The sequence below is a fragment of the Zootermopsis nevadensis genome, unplaced genomic scaffold, assembly GCF_977971745.1.
Source record: "Zootermopsis nevadensis isolate Lab colony 2312 unplaced genomic scaffold, Znev_1.0 Znev_ptg000012l, whole genome shotgun sequence".
NCBI classification, from domain to species: Eukaryota; Metazoa; Arthropoda; class Insecta; order Blattodea; family Termopsidae; genus Zootermopsis; species Zootermopsis nevadensis.
This window is the reverse complement of record NW_028259144.1, coordinates 1,957,063-1,976,543: the sequence shown is the minus strand read 5'-3', so window position 1 is coordinate 1,976,543 and position 19,481 is coordinate 1,957,063. Positions and strand designations below refer to the sequence as shown.

General features: G+C 40.1%; 4 protein-coding genes across 7 annotated transcripts in view; 1 reads left to right on the top strand and 3 right to left on the bottom strand.

The window, feature by feature from the left end:
- The window catches only part of LOC110840259 (uncharacterized), a 341,537-nt gene that overhangs the window by 206,332 nt on the left and 115,724 nt on the right, over positions 1-19,481 (top strand). Inside the window, exon 1 of one of the 2 annotated variants that reach the window (XM_022085154.2) lies at positions 14,385-14,451. The exons of the other annotated variant lie outside the window; for it this stretch is intronic. The gene's annotated coding sequence lies outside the window, so the exon portion shown is untranslated. Of the gene's footprint in view, positions 1-14,384; positions 14,452-19,481 lie in introns of those variants that run through there. 2 annotated transcript variants of the gene reach the window in all.
- Positions 236-5,045, bottom strand: LOC110840253 (E3 ubiquitin-protein ligase sina). Of its 3 annotated transcripts, XM_087348281.1 has the most exons (3): positions 4,909-5,023; positions 2,589-2,657; positions 236-1,960 (listed from the first exon to the last, which is right to left on the bottom strand). In XM_087348281.1, the coding sequence occupies exon 3, from the start codon at positions 1,882-1,884 to the stop codon at positions 1,123-1,125; it is 762 nt and encodes a 253-aa protein (XP_087204407.1). In that variant the 5' UTR covers positions 1,885-1,960; positions 2,589-2,657; positions 4,909-5,023; the 3' UTR covers positions 236-1,122. The 3 variants fall into 3 exon arrangements, with proteins under 3 accessions (XP_087204407.1, XP_087204406.1, XP_087204408.1); XM_087348280.1 differs by lacking the exon at positions 2,589-2,657 and having other exon boundaries at positions 4,909-5,045; XM_087348282.1 differs by lacking the exon at positions 4,909-5,023 and having other exon boundaries at positions 2,589-4,767.
- LOC110840252 (E3 ubiquitin-protein ligase siah-1-like) lies at positions 7,842-10,532 on the bottom strand. Its single transcript, XM_087348277.1, has 2 exons — positions 10,425-10,532; positions 7,842-9,504 (listed from the first exon to the last, which is right to left on the bottom strand). Exon 2 carries the CDS (start codon positions 9,473-9,475, stop codon positions 8,684-8,686), a length of 792 nt encoding a protein of 263 aa, XP_087204403.1. The 5' UTR covers positions 9,476-9,504; positions 10,425-10,532; the 3' UTR covers positions 7,842-8,683.
- On the bottom strand, positions 10,529-15,853 carry LOC147873931 (E3 ubiquitin-protein ligase sina-like). Its single transcript, XM_087348279.1, has 2 exons — positions 15,417-15,853; positions 10,529-11,678 (listed from the first exon to the last, which is right to left on the bottom strand). Exon 2 carries the CDS (start codon positions 11,665-11,667, stop codon positions 10,903-10,905), a length of 765 nt encoding a protein of 254 aa, XP_087204405.1. The 5' UTR covers positions 11,668-11,678; positions 15,417-15,853; the 3' UTR covers positions 10,529-10,902.

Below are 19,481 nucleotides of genomic sequence, written 5' to 3'. Positions count from 1 at the left end.
TGAAGACGGATGCCATTTTTATCCCACAAGGCGTTAACAACCCAGAAGGACTCAGTCGACAAGGAGGGGTGGTTCGCGTTTCTTATTGCAATTAAAGGAGGAGAATCGGACAAATTAGTACTTGTAAGGCATAGTCTTGATGAAGCATTCTGTTTAGAACTGAAAGGAATTGAATTTCTTGAATCTGAAATGTCTGACATAGCTTCAGTAATGCAACCTAAGACACACAACAGAAGTCGTTGAAATTTTTAATATAATATTTATGAAACACGATACCATTTCCAAAAAATTAAAAGTGAGATTTAAGTAACAAATAAGAAGAATGAGACACGTTGAGCTGCTTCCTTACCCGGAAACATGATAAGCATTTCAACAGAGATCATTCAACTAACCCAAGTGAAGAACGTGGTTTTCGAAAATCAGACTTTTCTTGAAGCAGAATTTAATAAATTAACGAGGACTGCAGTTAGTTAGACAGTTTTAAAGAAGGAATGAGAGTGTGCTGGAGCAAACTCTTCAATTGCGTTGAATACACTTGTGAAACACGTTAAACAGCAGGGTGTTTCCCTTCGATATTTACATACATTTATAGTCTTAATGCAGAAGATTAAAATAGTTTTTACGGATATCGAATTAATTTTCCGCATTTTAGTGCTGGATTTAAATGAATATTTTTGTATGTAAATAATTGTCTTAAACACTTATGAACGTTACAATTAATTATGTAATAAGTGATTAAGTATTTGTAAGCCTGGGGTCCCGGGTTCAATTCCCTGTGGTGCTCAAATTTATAACTTGTGTTGGGCAAGGCCGTGGTCTAGGCATCACGGAGTTTTCCTCCGGGGGCTTCCCCGGTTTCTCCGTGGTATCCCAACAATTACTCCATTCACACACAGAAGAAGGCAATGGCAAACCACTTCTGATCATCTCTGCCAAGAACGTATATGAACAGGTCCCAGTCCGAGAAAAGGATGGAAGGATCCTGTTCATATGGACCTGTCGTCAGACAGAACACTACAAATAAAAAAAAGAAGACGTCTTTGTTGATGCCGTAAGTTCAAAATTCACTGGCGTTCTCTGGCTTAGCACATCGATTGAATTTGCAGGGTTTTTTTGTTGTTGTCATTTCTCAATTGTCGAAACACTGATCGTTAAGTTGAGTTTTCCATCCACAACAAAATTCCTAATCACTCTGTCATCGAGGATCAGACATTTTCCAGACTGAAAACTCTCACAAAAATCTTCTGTAAAACTTCTGACAACGAAAGTCTCTACAATTTTATCGACACCGTTCCCCCCGCAAAGTGTAAACTGGCTTTTGTATTTCGAAGCCTCTTCTTTTGTGCCCACTAACTGAACCACACAAAACAACTTGTCGTCTTTGATCCTCTTGTAACATAAAAATATTTCGTTCGTGATAAATCTCACTGCTTCTCCATTCCCTACGTAATGTGACCTGACGTAAGGCGTGTCCTTGAAGTAGGCTTCGTGCGAGTCTTGAACATGCTTCTTGATCTCCGACAAGAGTCCCTTCCACGAGCAGCTGACGGATGGGAACTTGTTCATAGGGCATCTTAAGGGCCCGTAGCGACACACGGCATGGTGGTCGGCGATTAGGTCCATGGAGAACACCTGGGGGCAGCCTCTGTCCCGGTTCGTACACGGGTACTGCTGTCTTCTCGCGATCTTCTCCAGGGTGACGTTTCTTATACCTGAAAGCTGTCCTCTGCAGATCGGACAGCATTCGACATTCTGCCTGCATTTCTTGCAGATATTGTGCCCATTGCTGCAGAGCGTTATTGGCGGACTCATGTACTCCGTGCAGACAGGGCACTCCAGGTCATTGAGGAGAGCTTCATCAAAATCACGGACCAAGGTGTCCATTTTGTGGCTATGTTGTGGAGAATATGCAGAGGTTGGCGGCACTGTGGTGACTTTCCTCAGATCACGTGTGCTGTCTCTGAAAGTAGGGAAAGAACAAGATAGACAGCAAATTGTTGTACGTGAATAATGTAGGGATACCTAGAGGGGTGTAGGGAAGACGGGGGGGGTATAGAAAGAAGCTTATGCACTGTGGATGACTCAGTAAAGAAAGTGTGGTAACAACCTATTTTCCCCTTGGAAGTCATTCAGAATCATGTCCTTTCACCTTGTTCTTCTTAGAACCATTTTAATATTATTCTCCAGTCTGCTACTCGGTCTTTCAAAATGCGTGTTTATAAGGAAGTTTGATCTGAATGAAAATAAAATAAAAGCGTTACTGTTGACGGCCAAAACTTAGCCCCTTCTGGTAGCCTGCAATCCAACGAGGACGGGCAAAACTGTTTCAGGAGGTGGAAGCCAGAAGTAGAGAACCGCTCCAGCTGACTTGAGGGGTTAAGGGCGAGACGAGGTTAAGATTCCTCAGCATAAGACACTTGAGAAAACTCTGTAATCAGATGCAGGGCTGCCACACTGTGACACATTCTCAACTGCTTGTCGTCTAATGATGGGGGCGGTGATTAATTTGGATGGTAAAGCACCAGTGCAAATTCACTTCATCAGTGGGAGAACTGAGGAATGTAACTAAATTCCTTAGTCCATGATACCTTGTTTCTGCGCTGAGATTTCCAAATTCAGGGCAGAACTGTCACCCACTCACTTTCGTTAGGCTTTTCCTGTAACAGACATGGATAAACATGTGTAGAATGTTGGTGTGGGGGTCCTTTGGAGGATCGAGGAGGAGTCTAGGGTATAATATTAAAATGGGTTTTCGAGAATTGGCTTGTAAGGATAAAAACTAGTTCAGGATAGATTCCAATAGTGAAATTTTTGTGTGAATAACTTGCTTGACAAAACAATGCATGTGGCGACTTCATGAAGTAACGATTTGTTGCCAGGCAAGGTGACGGTAAAACTTATACCTAAACTTTCCCTCTCCGCCACTTAATCGCCTATTGGATGGAAAATATTAGCACACTCACAGTTCAAACAGGTTATAATAAGACAAAAAAAAAATGCTGCGTAAACACATAAATAATTCATTAAGTGACGTGAAATGTGAATAAATTAATATTTGACCCGGAGGTCAAATACTTCCTCTACTTGAAATTTCTTTCCGCAGAGCAGAGACCTTCGTTATCGGCTTTTCAGTCGCCGTATACACGCTACATTCAACTGCGTCTTAGAGCCTGAGTGTCGCATAAGGGCAGAGATTCCGTCAGCTCTGTGCGATTATGTGTCCCGTTCACTGCCCATGAAAATTTGACTCCGTGTAAAATTCTCTCTCCGCTTGTGACGAAATTATCGAAATATGTACAAACCGTTGCAGTTAAAATTCGTCGTTAAAAACCCAATATGACGATGTTTTTCAGGGTTGTGACGCCGTGTAGACTCGCAGGTAGACACCAAAGTTTCGAAGAAAAAAACAGCTTCCATTATCAGTACGATGTTGATGGCCCTCATGATGGAGGCACCAATGACGCTCTCAAACATCTGCCAGACTATACAACTCCAAAACCGATAAAACAGCAAACTCTGTTCCCAAGGAACATACATACGATTCACATCCAGGCTCCATTAAGACTTTCATACGGATTTTGAGAGGCAGATATGTCGTTATATTTTTATATCTGAGACGATGGCAATATTCAAGATTTGAGATGTTTATGTTGGTCTTCTGGGACGTAATGCCGTGTGTAGGCAGATACGCCTACCAACGTTTTGGGGGGGGGGAACATACTGCCTCCATTTTCAGTGGCATAAAAGTTGAATTACTTGCCAGAATTGCTGGCAGCGCGTTCTGTTCAAACAACTGCGGTGTTGTGTGTCAGTACCACAGCAAGTGTTTCGTTTTCGTTCTGTTTGGATAACATTAATTATCATGACGTCAACATGGCACGCGAAGAAAATGTAAATAACACGATTGATTCTTCTAAAAACACCATCTCTTTCACAGAAGCAGTGCCTTACTGAAATTCTCTGAAACGCCGTCTTTTCTTCCTTAATTAAACGATGCTTTATCAGGTCTACAAGTTGCATTGCGCCCTTTAATTCGTTCCTTATAGTTCTTTAATCCGTTACTCCATTTAACATACTGGTATATCGTAAATAAATTAAATACTCAGTCCTTCATAATGTAGCAAAACGAAGTATAATAACTTTTAAATATTAAATACAGGGAAGGAAGCTTAATATAAATCGAAGGTTCTCAGCGGTTTGCAGGCCTCTATTTATAAAATGGGACAATTAATTGATTCGCTATGGCAGTTTGTTAAAAGTACTACTAAATTCGGGCTGCTATTGGAAACAGGTTTACATTTATTTATTGATATTATTACTCAATTCTTGTCTTTAACATAATCAGCCATCATTGGCAATGTAATATTTATGCCTGTCGTGATTACTGATATCAGGCATCTAATCTAATCATGGTTTTCCGTACAAAACACATTGGCAGTCGCGCCCACGGGCGATGGTTTGAGAACCTCCTGTTTTTAAAAAAGGTGGTTCATATAATTACCACTGGGTTTAAAGGGTTAAATAATTATGGATTCTTTACATCGCCTGGGACACACCTTATAGATGTTCAGACACACCTATAATAAAAATATTAGTAATTTATTCCACCGCCTGAGTAACTTTTTTACTTTTACAAAAACGAGTTGGCGTTGAAGAATGTGATCATATCCAAGTTTATCTCCGCAAATCTAATCACGTAATCTTGCGGTTGAACAGAAAGACAGACATAATAATGCATGTTACTTTGATAAAAAATACTGAATCACGTTTTATCGCATTTATTTCATAAAATATATCGGCGTGACACAATATCCCATCTGTTTAGTTTGCAAGAAATTCACGCTGACGTGATAACTGGCGATGGGGAAAGACGGATCGACATTTTCTGATCACAATGGCGCAACTTACCAGACACATTAGTGGGCGCACACCACACTACTACACACGGCACACACCACCACAAACTGACGATCCAATTTAGTACTTATCTGCACTAGAATACAAACGTTTCAGTGAACAGCGTCTCGCGTTATCAGAAGGTCGTGAAAACCAGTCTTCGCTGCCAAACAGCGCGACGTATTTCTTTCGTTTACCTCGCGCCGAGGACTTACTAACCAATGCCAACAAGTACCGCCCCGTCCTGACTACTTAATAGCAATTAGGTTGTATTATTCACAGTAATAACATTGGTTGTCAAGACAGCAATTCAACTAAGACGTAGCACGCGTGTTGATGCAGAAATAATCAGTGACACACGAAGTTTTTGCGGCCTTCCTTAGACGAAGCAGACGGTGAGTACTCATCACAAAATATATTTAAAAGGATATAAGGTTCTCACGGCGGTGGGAACAGAGTTTGCTGTTTTATCGGTTTTGGAGTTGTATAGTCTGGCAGATGTTTGAGAGCGTCATTGGTGCCTCCATCATGAGGGCCATCAACATCGTACTGATGATGGAAGCTGTTTTTTTCTTCGAAACTGGGTTTTTAACGACGAATTTTAACTGCAACTGTTTGTATCCCTGCTATCAAATGAGTTAAAAAATATTATCATGGTTGGCGTGTAAGAATTTGTGACGTACCGATCGTCACCTAAACGCAGGTAACGTCAGTGTAGTTTCGGGCGAACCAAGACCTTGGCAGCTCGCCGTCCTTCCATGTTGAGAGAATGTTTTCTGTCGACACATGTTCTGTGACACACTTTACCCGTCTGGCAAGTATCAGGTCTGTCCCCTCCTCCAGTACCATTAGCCTTCTTGTATTTGTACTCCATTGGTATATTTCAACTGCAGTCAGCAATTACGCAACACGCATGACATCATAATGATCTGCTACACCATGTGGGTCGCGACGAGTATCGGCTCGCGAGACTATTCAATTGCGAGCCCTCAGGAACGTATTGATTTCGAAGTTAATCTTGTTTTCTCTCACCCGACACCCCCCTAAACAGAAGGTTGAAACATTTACAAGCAATGCTAACCTGTTGCCTTCCTTGTATCCGATCACAATCTGTCATTGGACGTGCAATGTGAAACAGAAAATATTAAAATTTTAATATCTGTAACACTTGGCATTACATAATAAACCTGTTTGTTCATTTTTCCTTCATCGCAATATCCAGACCGTCTTTAGGGCCCGCTTATTCTCAACAGCAATCTGGTAAAAAAGCGGCCGGAGCGTGTAGCTAACTACTCACCTCCATCAAATGCCGTAGATCTAAAACTGAAATCCAACCTCCACTTCCTAGTACGTCTTCAGGGCGTGGTGCTGAGAGCAGAAACTATAGTCCGCGACTGTAATCTTGAGACTTGTGGGGGTGAGGAGGAATGATAGCGTCAACCTTTAACCCTTCGGACTTCCTGCATTCCTTGCAAATCTCAAGATTACAGTCGCGAACAGTATCTTGTTTGTCCGTTTTAATAATGTCGAAAGTAATTTTTTGTCACTCCGTCATCGCTTTGGTGCCCGGCAAACTTACGACAGAATGTCCGTCGATTAAGAAAGAACTCGCTTTATGAACTTAGTTCATATGCTTTTGTATTAATACGAGGCGCGTCCTCAAAGTAAGTTTCCCTGGGGCCGTTTACAGAAACAAAACACAATTTCATGGAAATATTTATTGCAACAGATACAGCAAGTGTCCAGCTATTTTTCAACATATTCGCCACCGGAATTGAGACATTGGTCATACCGTGGGACCAACTTTTGAATACCTGTGTCGTAGAAGTCTGCCGCCTGGGATTGGAACCACTGTGTGACAACCATCTCCGCCTCTCTGTCATTCTCAAAACGCTGACGCTGACCGGACAGGAATTTCTTGAGGTGTAGGAAAAGATGGAAATCACTGGGAGCGAGGTCCGGGCTGTAGGGTGAATGATTAAACACCTCCCAGCTGAACTCCTGCAGGAGACTTGCTGTCCGTCGAGCCGTGTGCGGCCTAGCGTTATCACTGACCGCACTTCACAGTCGGCGGGAGCTGGAATAAGAATCTCCATCTTGAACAGCTGCAACGATGCTACTGTGAGAACGCGGGAAGTGCCGTTAGTGCATGCGCCATGCTACGTCATTGCTGTATCACGTACGCACAGTCGCTTCGCGCAATATAAGGTTTGCTAGCTGTGGGACGAGTGGGAAACTTACTTTGAGGACGCGCCTCGTACTTTGGAACTCCCTGCCATGTAAAGTTTGCCCCCGGAATGTTAGTCACACGGGGCATTCGTTTTGAGCCATGCGACCATTTGTACTAGATACCTCCGTATCAGATCCATAGCGAACTGGCGGGAACAAATTCCTTATCGAGAGGCAGCCATTTTATCCTATTCTAATACACTTGAATGCAGTGCATAACTTTACACAAGATTTATTTTAATATAATCCTCTCATTTACGCCTGTTTATCTGACGAGCAGATAAACGAGTGCTACATCCTGTTGCTGAACAAAGAGCAAACGCCCACTTAGTAGGAAAAATGCATTTAAGATTGCAGCAGGACGATGAACCCTGTTCACACCCTCAGAATACACGGTCAGAATCCCAGGGTAATTTCTTCTTCTCCTCGCATAAACTTTGAAAGGGGATTCGAGGCTCAGACATTCCAAAACTGGGCTCAAATACCTCCTTCTAGATGGAGCCATTTTACAAACTCCGTCGTCACTTAATCATATCTGATATTAAAAATGTGTTACGAAAAAACAGACTGTAAGGCTGATTGATGTGTTTATGACACTGATTGGTCCCCTACAACTTTTTACAAATCGACCCCATCGATCTTCATAATTATCCATCTTTATTATTATGTTATTTACTTTAAATATATTCTTTATTTGAAATAAAAATATTTATACATATCGTTTAATCCAAAATTTATTAACAATGTGTAATCATTAAAACTTAAAGATATTTATTCATATTTTTATATGTAATTGTTTTATAGTATACAAATAAGTTTCCCACTGCATGTGGAATACAATCGTCAATTACAAACAGTGGATGTGAGCAGAGAAAATATCAGATTTAAAATAAAAACAGACATCAATAATTATCTAATTATGAAAATCTATAATGAATTTAATAGCTATGTGGAAAAATACATAGGGTAGTGTGCCAGTCCAGGTTCGTAGTTCGATTCCCGAACGGGCTGAACCTTGAGATGAGGGGTAAACCAGGCTTTGGCATGTTAATCTGGTTTATATAAAAGGAGACGTAATTAGATGATATTTGGTACGCCTTACTTCATTTAAATTTAATTGATTTTATTAATTTTTGGCTTGTTAAAATGTGTTAATTTGCAAGAAAGTGGCCATACTCAGTAGCTTGAAAGTCTCTGTTCTCGACTTTCCGTCTAGAACAGAAAACAAGACAAACAATTATTCATCTCATTATGGTTATAATATGAGGTGAAAATTTCGCGGCACACCGGTTGCGTACCACTGACTTAGTCTGATGATGAATGTAATAATTCAGTCACTAATTCACTTATTTATAGTGTTAGTTAGTTAACCATTCAATTATTCGATCAGGCTGTGAGACATCTACAGGTCGATGTTGGTGTTATAGGTAGTACTTACTCCGAGACGGATGTGTTCACCGATTAGTCGACACGGCGCTACTACCCAGAAAACTAACATTGTTCTCTTCACCACCGTGACAACATCCTATTTCAAAAACATTTGTTTTTTTTTTGTCCTTCATACTTCAGATATGCTCATTTCAAATTTCAAGTCGTCATTCTCCAAGAAATTCTTGACAACATCGTAGGGCAATTTGATACATTTACCTGACTGACGGATGTCATCGGTGCTAACTTTGACACCTTGCGTCACTTGAGACACCTTAATTTTTTCAGGACCACACGGTGATTTAAGCGTTAACTGGTACTTATATCTGGATGCCTCCGCTTCTGGTCCGACATACTGCACCACAAAACAGAAATTATCTGCACTGACATCAAACTGCTGATAGAAAATTTCTCCTAGAGTATATATAACCCTGCAATACTTGTATGTGGGATTGAACGCTTTAATAAAAACTGAGAGCGTAGCAATCGCTTCCGTGACCCTGAGTTTGTGGTTAATGTCGATGTGTCTCTTGATTTCACTCCTAGGACCTTGCCAGAGACACAGATTCCCCGGTGCTTTCGCCAAAGGACAGTCGTAGAATCTGTGTAGGCAGACAGTCTGATGATGTGTGATCTGGTCGAGAGGGAATGCTTCCTCGCAGCCAGTCTTCCGGTTGCGACAGGGATACTTGATTGTCTTGGCCAGGTTCTCCAGAGTGAAGTTTCGTGTTGACAGCAGAGGTTGTCTGCAGGTGGCACACTTCTTCACTTTGGGTCCGCATCTGTTGCAGATGTTGTGACCGCTCTCGCACATAGTTATCGGAGATACCATGTACTCCATGCAGACAGGACACTCCAGCTCTTTCAGGACACTGTTGCTTAGGTCCTCATCCATCGGGAACTTCTCCACGGAATTTGGCATATTTCCAGGACACTTGCTGTTCACGGAGACTGTTGGATAATAATAACTAATTAAATAGTATTAAAATATATTAAAATTGTCCGTCAATCACAATAAAGTAATATAAGATAATTAGATGGTTAAAATATTATCCTTTGTTCCGTATCGAGTACTCGATTTACATATGGAACATTCTCGACATATTTCGGTTTTCATAGAGCCGTCATCAGGTCTATGTTATAAACTCTTGACTCAATTACTAATTTTTAATTTTTTAATTTTCTTATCATTTCTTCGTTTTTCATTGTATCAACATTTATTGATGTGTTATATAACATTGATGTAATCGTATTGTCGGAGTGATGTGATATGAATAATTAATCAAAAACAAATGGAATAATACTCAATGTCAGGAAATTAATAATGGATGCTGGTTGAATCAGTGAACAATGATTTAAAACCTCAAATGAAAACTGAACGGTATTACGAAGAATCTCTATATCAAGATACCTGATGATAACATTGATGATCTGTAGCGAAGTTTCAAAGTCTTTAAATTATTGCACGTGAAATAAAATGTGCTTAACTAACCGCGAAAATAATTTATGTAAGACTTGAGGTTCTCACAGCGGTGAGTATGAAGATTTCTGTCTTCTGGGTTGTTGCGCCGTGTAGTCTGGTCGATGTTAACCAACGTTTCAGAGGTCATACTGCCTCCGTCATCAGATCGCCCTGATGACGGAGGCAGTATGACCTCTGAAACGTTGGTTAACATCGACCAGACTACACAGCGCAATAACCCAGAAGACGGCTATCTTCAAAATAATTTATGTTATCCACCGAGCTCCACTATGGCCGTTCGTTAACAGCGAAGTCAAATGTCGTTGCCCCCGTCGGGAACCGAACCCCAGTCGTTTTCAGTGTATAGCATGTGGATGACTTTAGAACTTAATGAATCAACAGAACTTACCTCGAGGCCACTTTAACGCTGCAACGCTCGGCACACGCGCTCCGTCTTGCTGGGTAATGATGTTTCTCGTTCTTACACCACGTTCCCCGTGGCGTTATCTGGCGGAAACTGTTGGTGTATGACAAAGAAATTGGTGACGTCATTACGGAAACAGACACATCCCATTCCGGTTTCCCATGTGTTAGTCCCAGTCCTTACGTAAGTAACATACAAACTATTCTACCAAAAATTACCCTCAAATTATGACGGGAAACTAAGATAGTACACAATGGATTTGAAGTTTTCACGACGGTGAGTCGGAAGATGGCTTGTCTTCTGGGTTTTAGCGCCATGAGTTCTGGTAGAAGTCGCGCTGATGATGGAGGCAGCAAGGACCTCTGACACGATGGTAAACTTCTACCATACTACGCGACGCCACAATACAGAAGACAGCCATCTTCATTTGTGGTAACGTCCTTTTTATAACAAATCCTTCTTTCTAGAGTTTCCTAATATGAAATTCGAATTTGAAGTCGCCCCTTTCATTCAAGAAGTTCTTGACAGTTTCAAAAAACAGTTTCACACACTGCCCTGAACGATATATGTCTTTGATATCCACTTTGCAACTCCGAACTACAAAAGCCAGAGACACATACTCGGAACTTCCATACGTCTCTAATGTAAAGTTATACTGAAACTTTGAACCGTAATTTTCTGGACCAATGTGCTGGATTACAAAATAAAACACGTTGTCAATCACTTCAAACTGTTGATAAAAGATTTCATCATAAGCAAAAATCACTCTCGAAAATTTGCATTCGCTTCTGTATCTCCTGATGACAACTTCCTTTCCATGTGCAATGTCTGTCAGTCTGTTCCGATGCTTTGTTTCTATGTGTTCCTTGAGGCCCGCCAGTGCGCCAACCCATTCGCACATGATACTCTCTGCCTTTGAAAGCGGGCATTTATATGGACGGTAAGGACAAGCTAGTTGATGCTCGTCCATTAGTTTGGGTTGAAGCAACATGGAGCAGCCTGTGGACTTGTAACGGCACGGATATTGCAGTTTCCAGGCTACGTTCTCGAGAGCTTTATTCCTCACGTTCAAGAATGGCTGTCTGCACGTCGGACATTTGTCCAGTTTAGGTCTGCAACAGTCACAGATGTTGTGTCCGCTCTCACACATTGTGATAGGAGGCATCATGTACTCCAAACATACAGGACACTCCAACTCCTTCAAGAAGTCCTCGGACAGTGTGTCCATCTTGATCGGATCTTCATGAATAAAAAAAAAAAAAGAATTACGGTTACCAGTTTGAAAAGAATCATCCGGCTAACAAACAAATCAAGTACGCAACACTCCACTGCAAGGTCTTTGTTAAGTATCCAATGGATTCAGATGTTACCGGACCCAGACTGTTACAGTCATCACAAGAGTCTATTGTAAGAACAATGGAGTTTCAGAACCAGTAGGGTACAGCTGACCAACCACATCACCCTACCTCTAACATCTAGAAAACCTGGAGCCTTTGTTGCCTGGAGCTTCGGAACGCTGAAACAATGTCGCCAGTAATTTTTGTTCTGGGAAAGATTACGACGAGCCTATCGCAACAAAGCAAGACACACCACAGAAAAATTGCTATATTGTGTGAAAAACACAGGTAACTTGAAAATGAACTATGGACCTGTGAACAGAACAGTGTGTAAGCTCGACTTTAGATAACGAGGTTTACTCTGTACATAATCCCCGCTCTGTACTGACATACTATAGTTTCTGGGAACCTTTCCTTGGGCAAAATCCCTCTGACTCAATGCACACCCATTCCCGTTGTGATTGTCACGTGATTGAAGAGAACACCAAATATGGAAGGGAAGTAAGGACATTCCGTTATTGATATTAAGAAATTTCTGTTGAATGAGATTATCATCTTACTATGCATGCTACATGTTCCATTCTCTTCATCCTCCTTGATTTAATCGCCCAAAAAAAAATACAATTCTGTTGAAGTTAGTAATCATATTTCGACTAGCTTAAAAGGTACAGCATATTCGAAAAGTTTCTCTATTAAATAGTTACTCACCTGACGTTCAATGATGTAAAACAAAGCTGAGACAAGTCTGGCTGCTAGCCTCTGCGTTTTAGCCCGAGTTTATGTGCAGTCTTGACTGCCAGCGTTGACAACTCGTCGACTTCTGGTCACGTGATTCGTTATCACGTTTGATAAGGCTCACGGGTGTCGTTCTAACAGCTGTCGATTGTTTTAGCGTGAAAGAACATGTACATACTCACACGAAAACGTATGGCCGACAACTCTCACAAATTTGTCCAGATAAGTAGGAAAGTTGTTTCTCTAGGATTTCAGGCCATCATGGCGGTGAGAACGAAGATTTCTGTTTTCAGGGTCGTTGCGCCGTGTAGTCTGGTAGAAGTTTGCCGGCGTTTCGGAGGTCCTTTCTGCCTCCATCATCAGGGCGATACTCATCGATGGCTGGGAAGACAGCATCTTCAAGATGTTTTAGGTTTCTGATCACTGCGTCAGTTGCAATAAGGTGTGGGACAATCTTGGAATTTTGTAGGGATTTAAAATATTTTAAACGTCTAGGACCACGTACATTTTTTTGCGTTTCCAATAGCAGGATTTTGCAAGTGCTAGTGTTTGCGTAGTATACAGAGCATAAGTATTCGCGGAAATAAACATTTTACTTTGTAACGACGAGAAACAGCATTATGAAAACCTCAAAGATTTTAAAGTTAGTTTTATCCTGTGTAATACCGAAGAAATGCGTGGAGTCTTGAAAGGCATTGATGTGATAAAAAAGAATCATGGCGTATTATGATGATTACGTCGTATTATGTAGCGCGCTAAGACAAAATTAATTTCTTATTCTGCTATAATAACAAATCAAACGATCTAAAATGTAGGGGGCGGAGTAATTTGATACAGCGTCGTTAAATAATTCTCGATCCATCCAATGCTTGAATTAACTCTCATACTCGATCGAAAAGTATATTTAAAATCATGAAACGCGCTACAAGGAATCAGGTGTACGGTCGTGAATAATATTCGAGTAACCATGGACTGGGGTGCTTACGTCATTGTAGATAGAGGTGGCAGTGAGTCAGTCCATCCTGTTGAGTGCAAGTGGTTGTACGCGTTGTGTAATCGTGTATGATAAGGGTAGGGATTCTCTTTGTAACTTGCTTTATAAGGTCACTTGTTTATCATCATTTCTTTATCAGTGTACACATCCAGAAAGACATCGTCCGAATCGTTTGTGCAATTGGGCCGTTTATAATTCGTAATTTCCGTGTAGATCTATTCAAGATGGCTGTTTCTAGAATGTTCGAAAAATATTTGATTCACCAATTTAGAATGAAAAACGTATTATAAAAATATATTTTGAAGTAATATGATAAAAATGCCATTGGACTTAAAAATACGCTACTGAGAAGTAATGAAATCTTTTGCTTTGAATTTATTTGAAATAAAGTTCACTGATTCGAGGCTTCTTTAAAATAACGACTTTGCATTGACTCTAGTGTTTGGGTAGTAGTTTTAAAACAAATACTAAAATAAATATTAACGCTGCAGATTTGTACAGGAATATTATAAAATTTAATTTGATTTGAAAATAATGTTTAAAACTTACATTAGTGATACACACATGGCGGGTTTAAAACAAATTTTAACAAAAATAAAACCATATATTTGTGATACATCTATGCAAATACGTTAAGGAAACTGAGAAGTACTATGAATTTTGTACGAAACAATTTTTTTTTTTTAAATCGTGTTGACTTACAGTTGCAAATGACATATTCATTGACAGGATGCACATTTATGGTAGGCTAAATGAGTCAGGATGTTACAGAAATAATCAAGAATTCATTTCGACATTATATAATGCATTTTGGAAGGTGCTCCATAACATGTTTAAAACTCGTGTTGTGTATTGTGAAAACGCAACGTGGACGTTTACAATAATCCAGGCACACAAGACGCAACCACGGCTCACCGTTGGACCAACAACGGCAACCTCAACTTAGGTCAGTGGATATTAAGCCAAGTAACTTAATTTAGATTAAACGTTCAGTGTTATATTACATTAAGTATAATTTTTATAAAATGCGACCTTTTATGCTCAGTGCTTTATAACAAATAATCATCTTATGAATTATATGATTTAACAGGCAGCCTAATTAATTAATGTTTCGTTTACGTTTCAATTACTATCGCAGCATTCAGCACTGGAGTAGCTGAAGAAACTCACAGTTGGCAAACCGAAATGTTGTACACTATCCGCTATAAAGTTACAGCGGGACACGCTTAGTTCATTTTCTGTGAGGGGACTTTCAGTCAGGCACAAGTATTGCTTTAAATCGGTACGAATTAAATACGAGTGTTATTTGACAGATCGTCGCTTTAAACTGCTTCTTGGCAATTCTGGTACAAGCGTCCGTCGCCAAATCACAATATTATGGCGACTACTTTAGATTACCCATCGGTTCCATTGTCCCAGTCGGCCCCATAGGACCAGAGTCCCAACGGCAACCCCAGTTTACAACGCTCTAGCTCAGTGACAGATGCATCCAGCGACTTCGAAACTGGTAGGGGTTACTACCCTTCGTACCCCCTGCATCCAGCACATTTCCCGTACCGACAGTTCTAAACATCATCAACGCACCTTGCTAAATAGGGACCAGAACTCAGAAACCTTTCCGATTCTTGCAATGGCGTCAACGTGATATTACAACGAATCCAGAACCTTGATGACTTAATAATATTTATACTCTCGTGTATGTTAAAGTTTATGTACCCTTTTTCGCATTCCACAGAAGAACATTTTATAACTTTCTTTTAAATTAATACGGGAACAATTTACAATTCAAAATATAACATCTTGAAACTCCGTTCTTGAGCTATGCAGAACTCCAGTATAAAACTGAACCCTAAGGAAGCTAATGGCGATATCTATCGTAACACTGGAGTAATGAACTGTGAAGGAATTTACCGTAATGGCGTGGCGCACGGACGTACTCCTTTCAGAAACCTCAAAAACTTCCTTGCCACATTCATGGAGTCGGAACTTCAGATGTGCTTCAGTCTCGATTATACTTTTTTAAGATGAACTTCAAGTGGCTTCTTCCCTACAAATTTTCGAACACTTAAAACCTTCGTTCATGACTAAAATCAAGCGCACGCCGGGATGTAAATTTTTTAAACATTCGCCTGTGAAATCATCTACGCGTGCAGTGATGCACTTCGCATTGTCATCAGGAAACTAATTTGTGCTTAGTATCAGGTGACAGTCAGAATGTAGCAACTGTTAATAATTATCGACTCGTCTTTAACTAGATTTTCAAATCAACGCATGCTACATGCCTTGTCCACGTTCTTATTAAGTCAGTAGATATTGTGAACAAGTTTTTTTTCTTCTCCAAAGTTAAGAAGAGCTGAATATTTCTTCTTCCAATACCAGTTCATTGTCTTCATTTACACACGTCTTTGCGAATTCACAATGAAATACAGCACAATTTCCGTTTCGAAACACCTCCTTCGTGTCGCTTTCAAATCCAGAAGTTTCATGACACATAGAAGCACAGCCTCTCCCATCTGTATTATTGATTGTCAGTCTGTAATTGTACTTGGAAGCTTTGGCCTTTGGCCCTACGTAGAAAACACAGGAGTAAAGGAAGCCGTCGATGACTTCAGACAGTCTGAAGAACACCTCGTTCATCGCGAACAGAGCTTGACACCAAGCGGACGACGTTTCGAAGTTTGGCAGCCTAGCGTAGTGTAGTCCGAGTACGTCCCTGTAGTCTCCAGTTTCCACATGTTCGCTTCTAATGTCATCCTTCATATCAGCAATAGGTCCCTCCCAGGAACATTCCAGAGAAGCGATAACGAAAGGGCACTTGTATTGGCCGTGGGGACATTCTGATTGGTGCTTACTGATAGTATCTATAGAAAACGCCTCTGTGCATCCGTCTTTAGTGTATTTGCAAGGTAATTTTACTTTCCTGCATATGTTTTCAAGACTTCTGTTTTTCACGTCTGTGAATTTTCTCTTGCAAATAGGACAATCCTGGAGTTTAGATTTGCAGGCGTTGCATACGTTATGGCCATTACCACACATTGCAATTGGTGGTAGCAAGTACTCCATGCAGATAGGACATTCCAGTTCAATAAGCAGGTCCTCTGAAAGGTTGTCCATCTAAAGGAAATAAACGAGTTTGAGGTTTACATGCGTCATGTTTGTGTTTTTTGATTAAAATATATAATAAAATTCAGGTCAATACACAAAACTTTATTTAGATGTTAAAATTTAAAATTTAAATGTTAAAATTTTAAATTTGCGCCATTCATCACTATAAGGATGTTAAAATAGAGCGCTTTCATTCACTTCACAACATGTTTCGATGTAATACATCATCTTCAGGTGTTGTCTTTTAAAACTATTTTATATTAAAATGCATGCTACAATAATGAATATATTGAAAGACATGCATTATAATATAAAATAGTTTTAAAAGACAACACCTGAAGATGATGTATTACATCGAAACATGTTGTGAAGTGAATGAAAGCGCTCTATTGTAACATCCTTATAGTGATGAATGGCGCAAATTTAAAATTTTAACATTTAAATTTTAAATTTTAACATCTAAATAAAGTTTTGTGTATTGACCTGAATTTTATTATATATTTTAAACGAGTTTGAGTGTATTAATTAAAACAGCGTATTTACGTTCCGTATGTTTCTTAGAATAATAAACGATAATGTTATTAAACCAATTACAATGTGAAGGCATCTTAGCGACCGTACCTGAGAACACTGAGCTTTTCTGAACACTGTCTTGTTCGGGGTGTTCAGGAGCGTAAGCACGTACACACTACCGCTCGCGGCTGGCTATTGTGAACTGAAGTTGGACGCTTAGTTGGTGGTAAATTATACTCCAGTGTTTTATCAGTTCATAACACTACCGAGTCAGTGAGATACGAGCTATCTGTAGCCTTTCGAGCGCGGAAAGATAGAACCAAACTCCCATTTTCCACATATTTGTTATATTTACTTATCGGATGTATTATCGTATTCATTATTTATCAAACGTTCGCCGTTAAACATGGAAAGTAAAACGGAAGTCATCGTGGTGTTGTTGTCGTTAGTGGTGGCTTTATAAGTTCGTCAGAGCAGGTGCACCAGAGATTGATTTTTCATGTCAGGGGTATATTCTAGTCACTTCCTTTCGTGCCCTGGAGAACTTATTAAAAAATTACAGCACATTTGCTCATTTCATGACTGTTTCGTATTTATAACTCTTGTTATGGAATATAATTAATTTCTTATTTGTAAATGCAGATACGTACAGCATTTAGGGAAAATGAATACCTAACCGGTAACTGCGTGGCCCTGAATCTCTCTGCGCTCAAATTTCTAAAGTCAGCTCCTCAAACATTTGCAATAAATCGATTACATTTTTTAATCACACGCAGAGAATTATATGTTAGTGACAACTTGATTTGCTTAGATTCTAGGTAATTTTAAATAAATAATCATTTTTCACAAGGGTTCGACTTTTTTAAATCAGATTCTTACCTGTGTTATGTTGGGATTCAGTTGTTAGCTTCAAGACTGAGGAGGACAGCCAGAGCCTGTTCTCATGAAACAAAGAAAATGATTCGTCTTTTTCGTGATAAAATATTCCTTGTGGTGCAGATGAACCTGGAATGGGCGTGACAAAGAGAGAAGGCCGTATGTCGCAATCTGCTGGTGTAAGGCGTAATATAAGATCAGTCGTGACGCGATACGACGAAGATCTCTCTCTCTCTCCTGCGGTGCTGCGCGTGTAGCCTCGTACAAACTGGCCGACGTTTCAGAGGTGATTAATACCTCAATAGATCAGGGCTCTGACGATGGAGACATATTTTAGGTAGACGTTTGACATCTGGTGCGAAGATAAATCATATAAATATGCTCACAAATTTTGCATGAAGTATTGTATGTAAGTCAACAGTAAGTTTTATTGGAATCGCTAGGTCGTGGCGTTTGATATTTTGTCTTGAAAGAATAATGAACGTGGTCAATAGCTCCTAATTCGTAGGGGGGGGGGGCTGTTTTGAACACGAGTCTATTAACAACACACTTGTTTATATCTCTATAAGAATAACCACGTGTTATAGTTCATATGCGACTAGAAAATGTATATTCTGTTTACAAATATTTCAACTATGTGCGTTCCTCTCAGACTTATTTAAGACTGACGGTGTTTTTAAGAACTGTATACTGGTGGATAGGTTAGGAAGATGGTTGTCTTCTGGGTTCTAATCGTATAAGTCTACCACCGTTTCAGAGGCTGTTGCTTCCTTCATCCACTCGTCGCCCTGAGGATGGAGGCGGCAAGGACCTCTGAAAACTTTGGTAAACTTCTACCAGACTACAAGGTGTTACAACCCAAAAGACAGCCATCTTCGGACTAGCCGCCGTTAGAACCTGAAATCTTATTTGGGTTAAGTTTGGTTTTACACTTTTAATGAATTAATGTATCTCATAACAGCGGCTTCCTCGCGGGACACAATCTGACCACAGCCTTGCTGTAACTTGAGTTTCGCCTGGCAAAGCGTCCACTTTTGGAACCCAACTCTGAATATTTCCTTTGCTCTGAGGAATCTGTGTTGCTGTATGTGGTGCGCCTTTCTGTAACGGCAACTTCTCCGTCACGTTTATAGGACGTGTATCCTACCTACCCAAGACATCGCAGTCAAACGTAGATTTTCAGTGTTGTTCGTTGTAGAACATTGATAATTACGAACATGGCTGTCTTCTGGTTTTTATTGTCGTGTAGTCCGGTAGACGTTTAACAACGTTTCGGAGGCCCTTGCTGCTTCCATCTTCAGGGCTATCCCACTAAATGATTGTTTGGGGAATATTGATTTAAGATATTTAAGCTACTTGGAAGGAAAATCAAAGGGCTAAAGACGATTTAAAATTTAAAATATTGTTTGTATTTTATTGAACGACGCTGGTAGTAGCTTAGACTATGTAACATCGGATTATAGGTTGATTAATGACTAATAA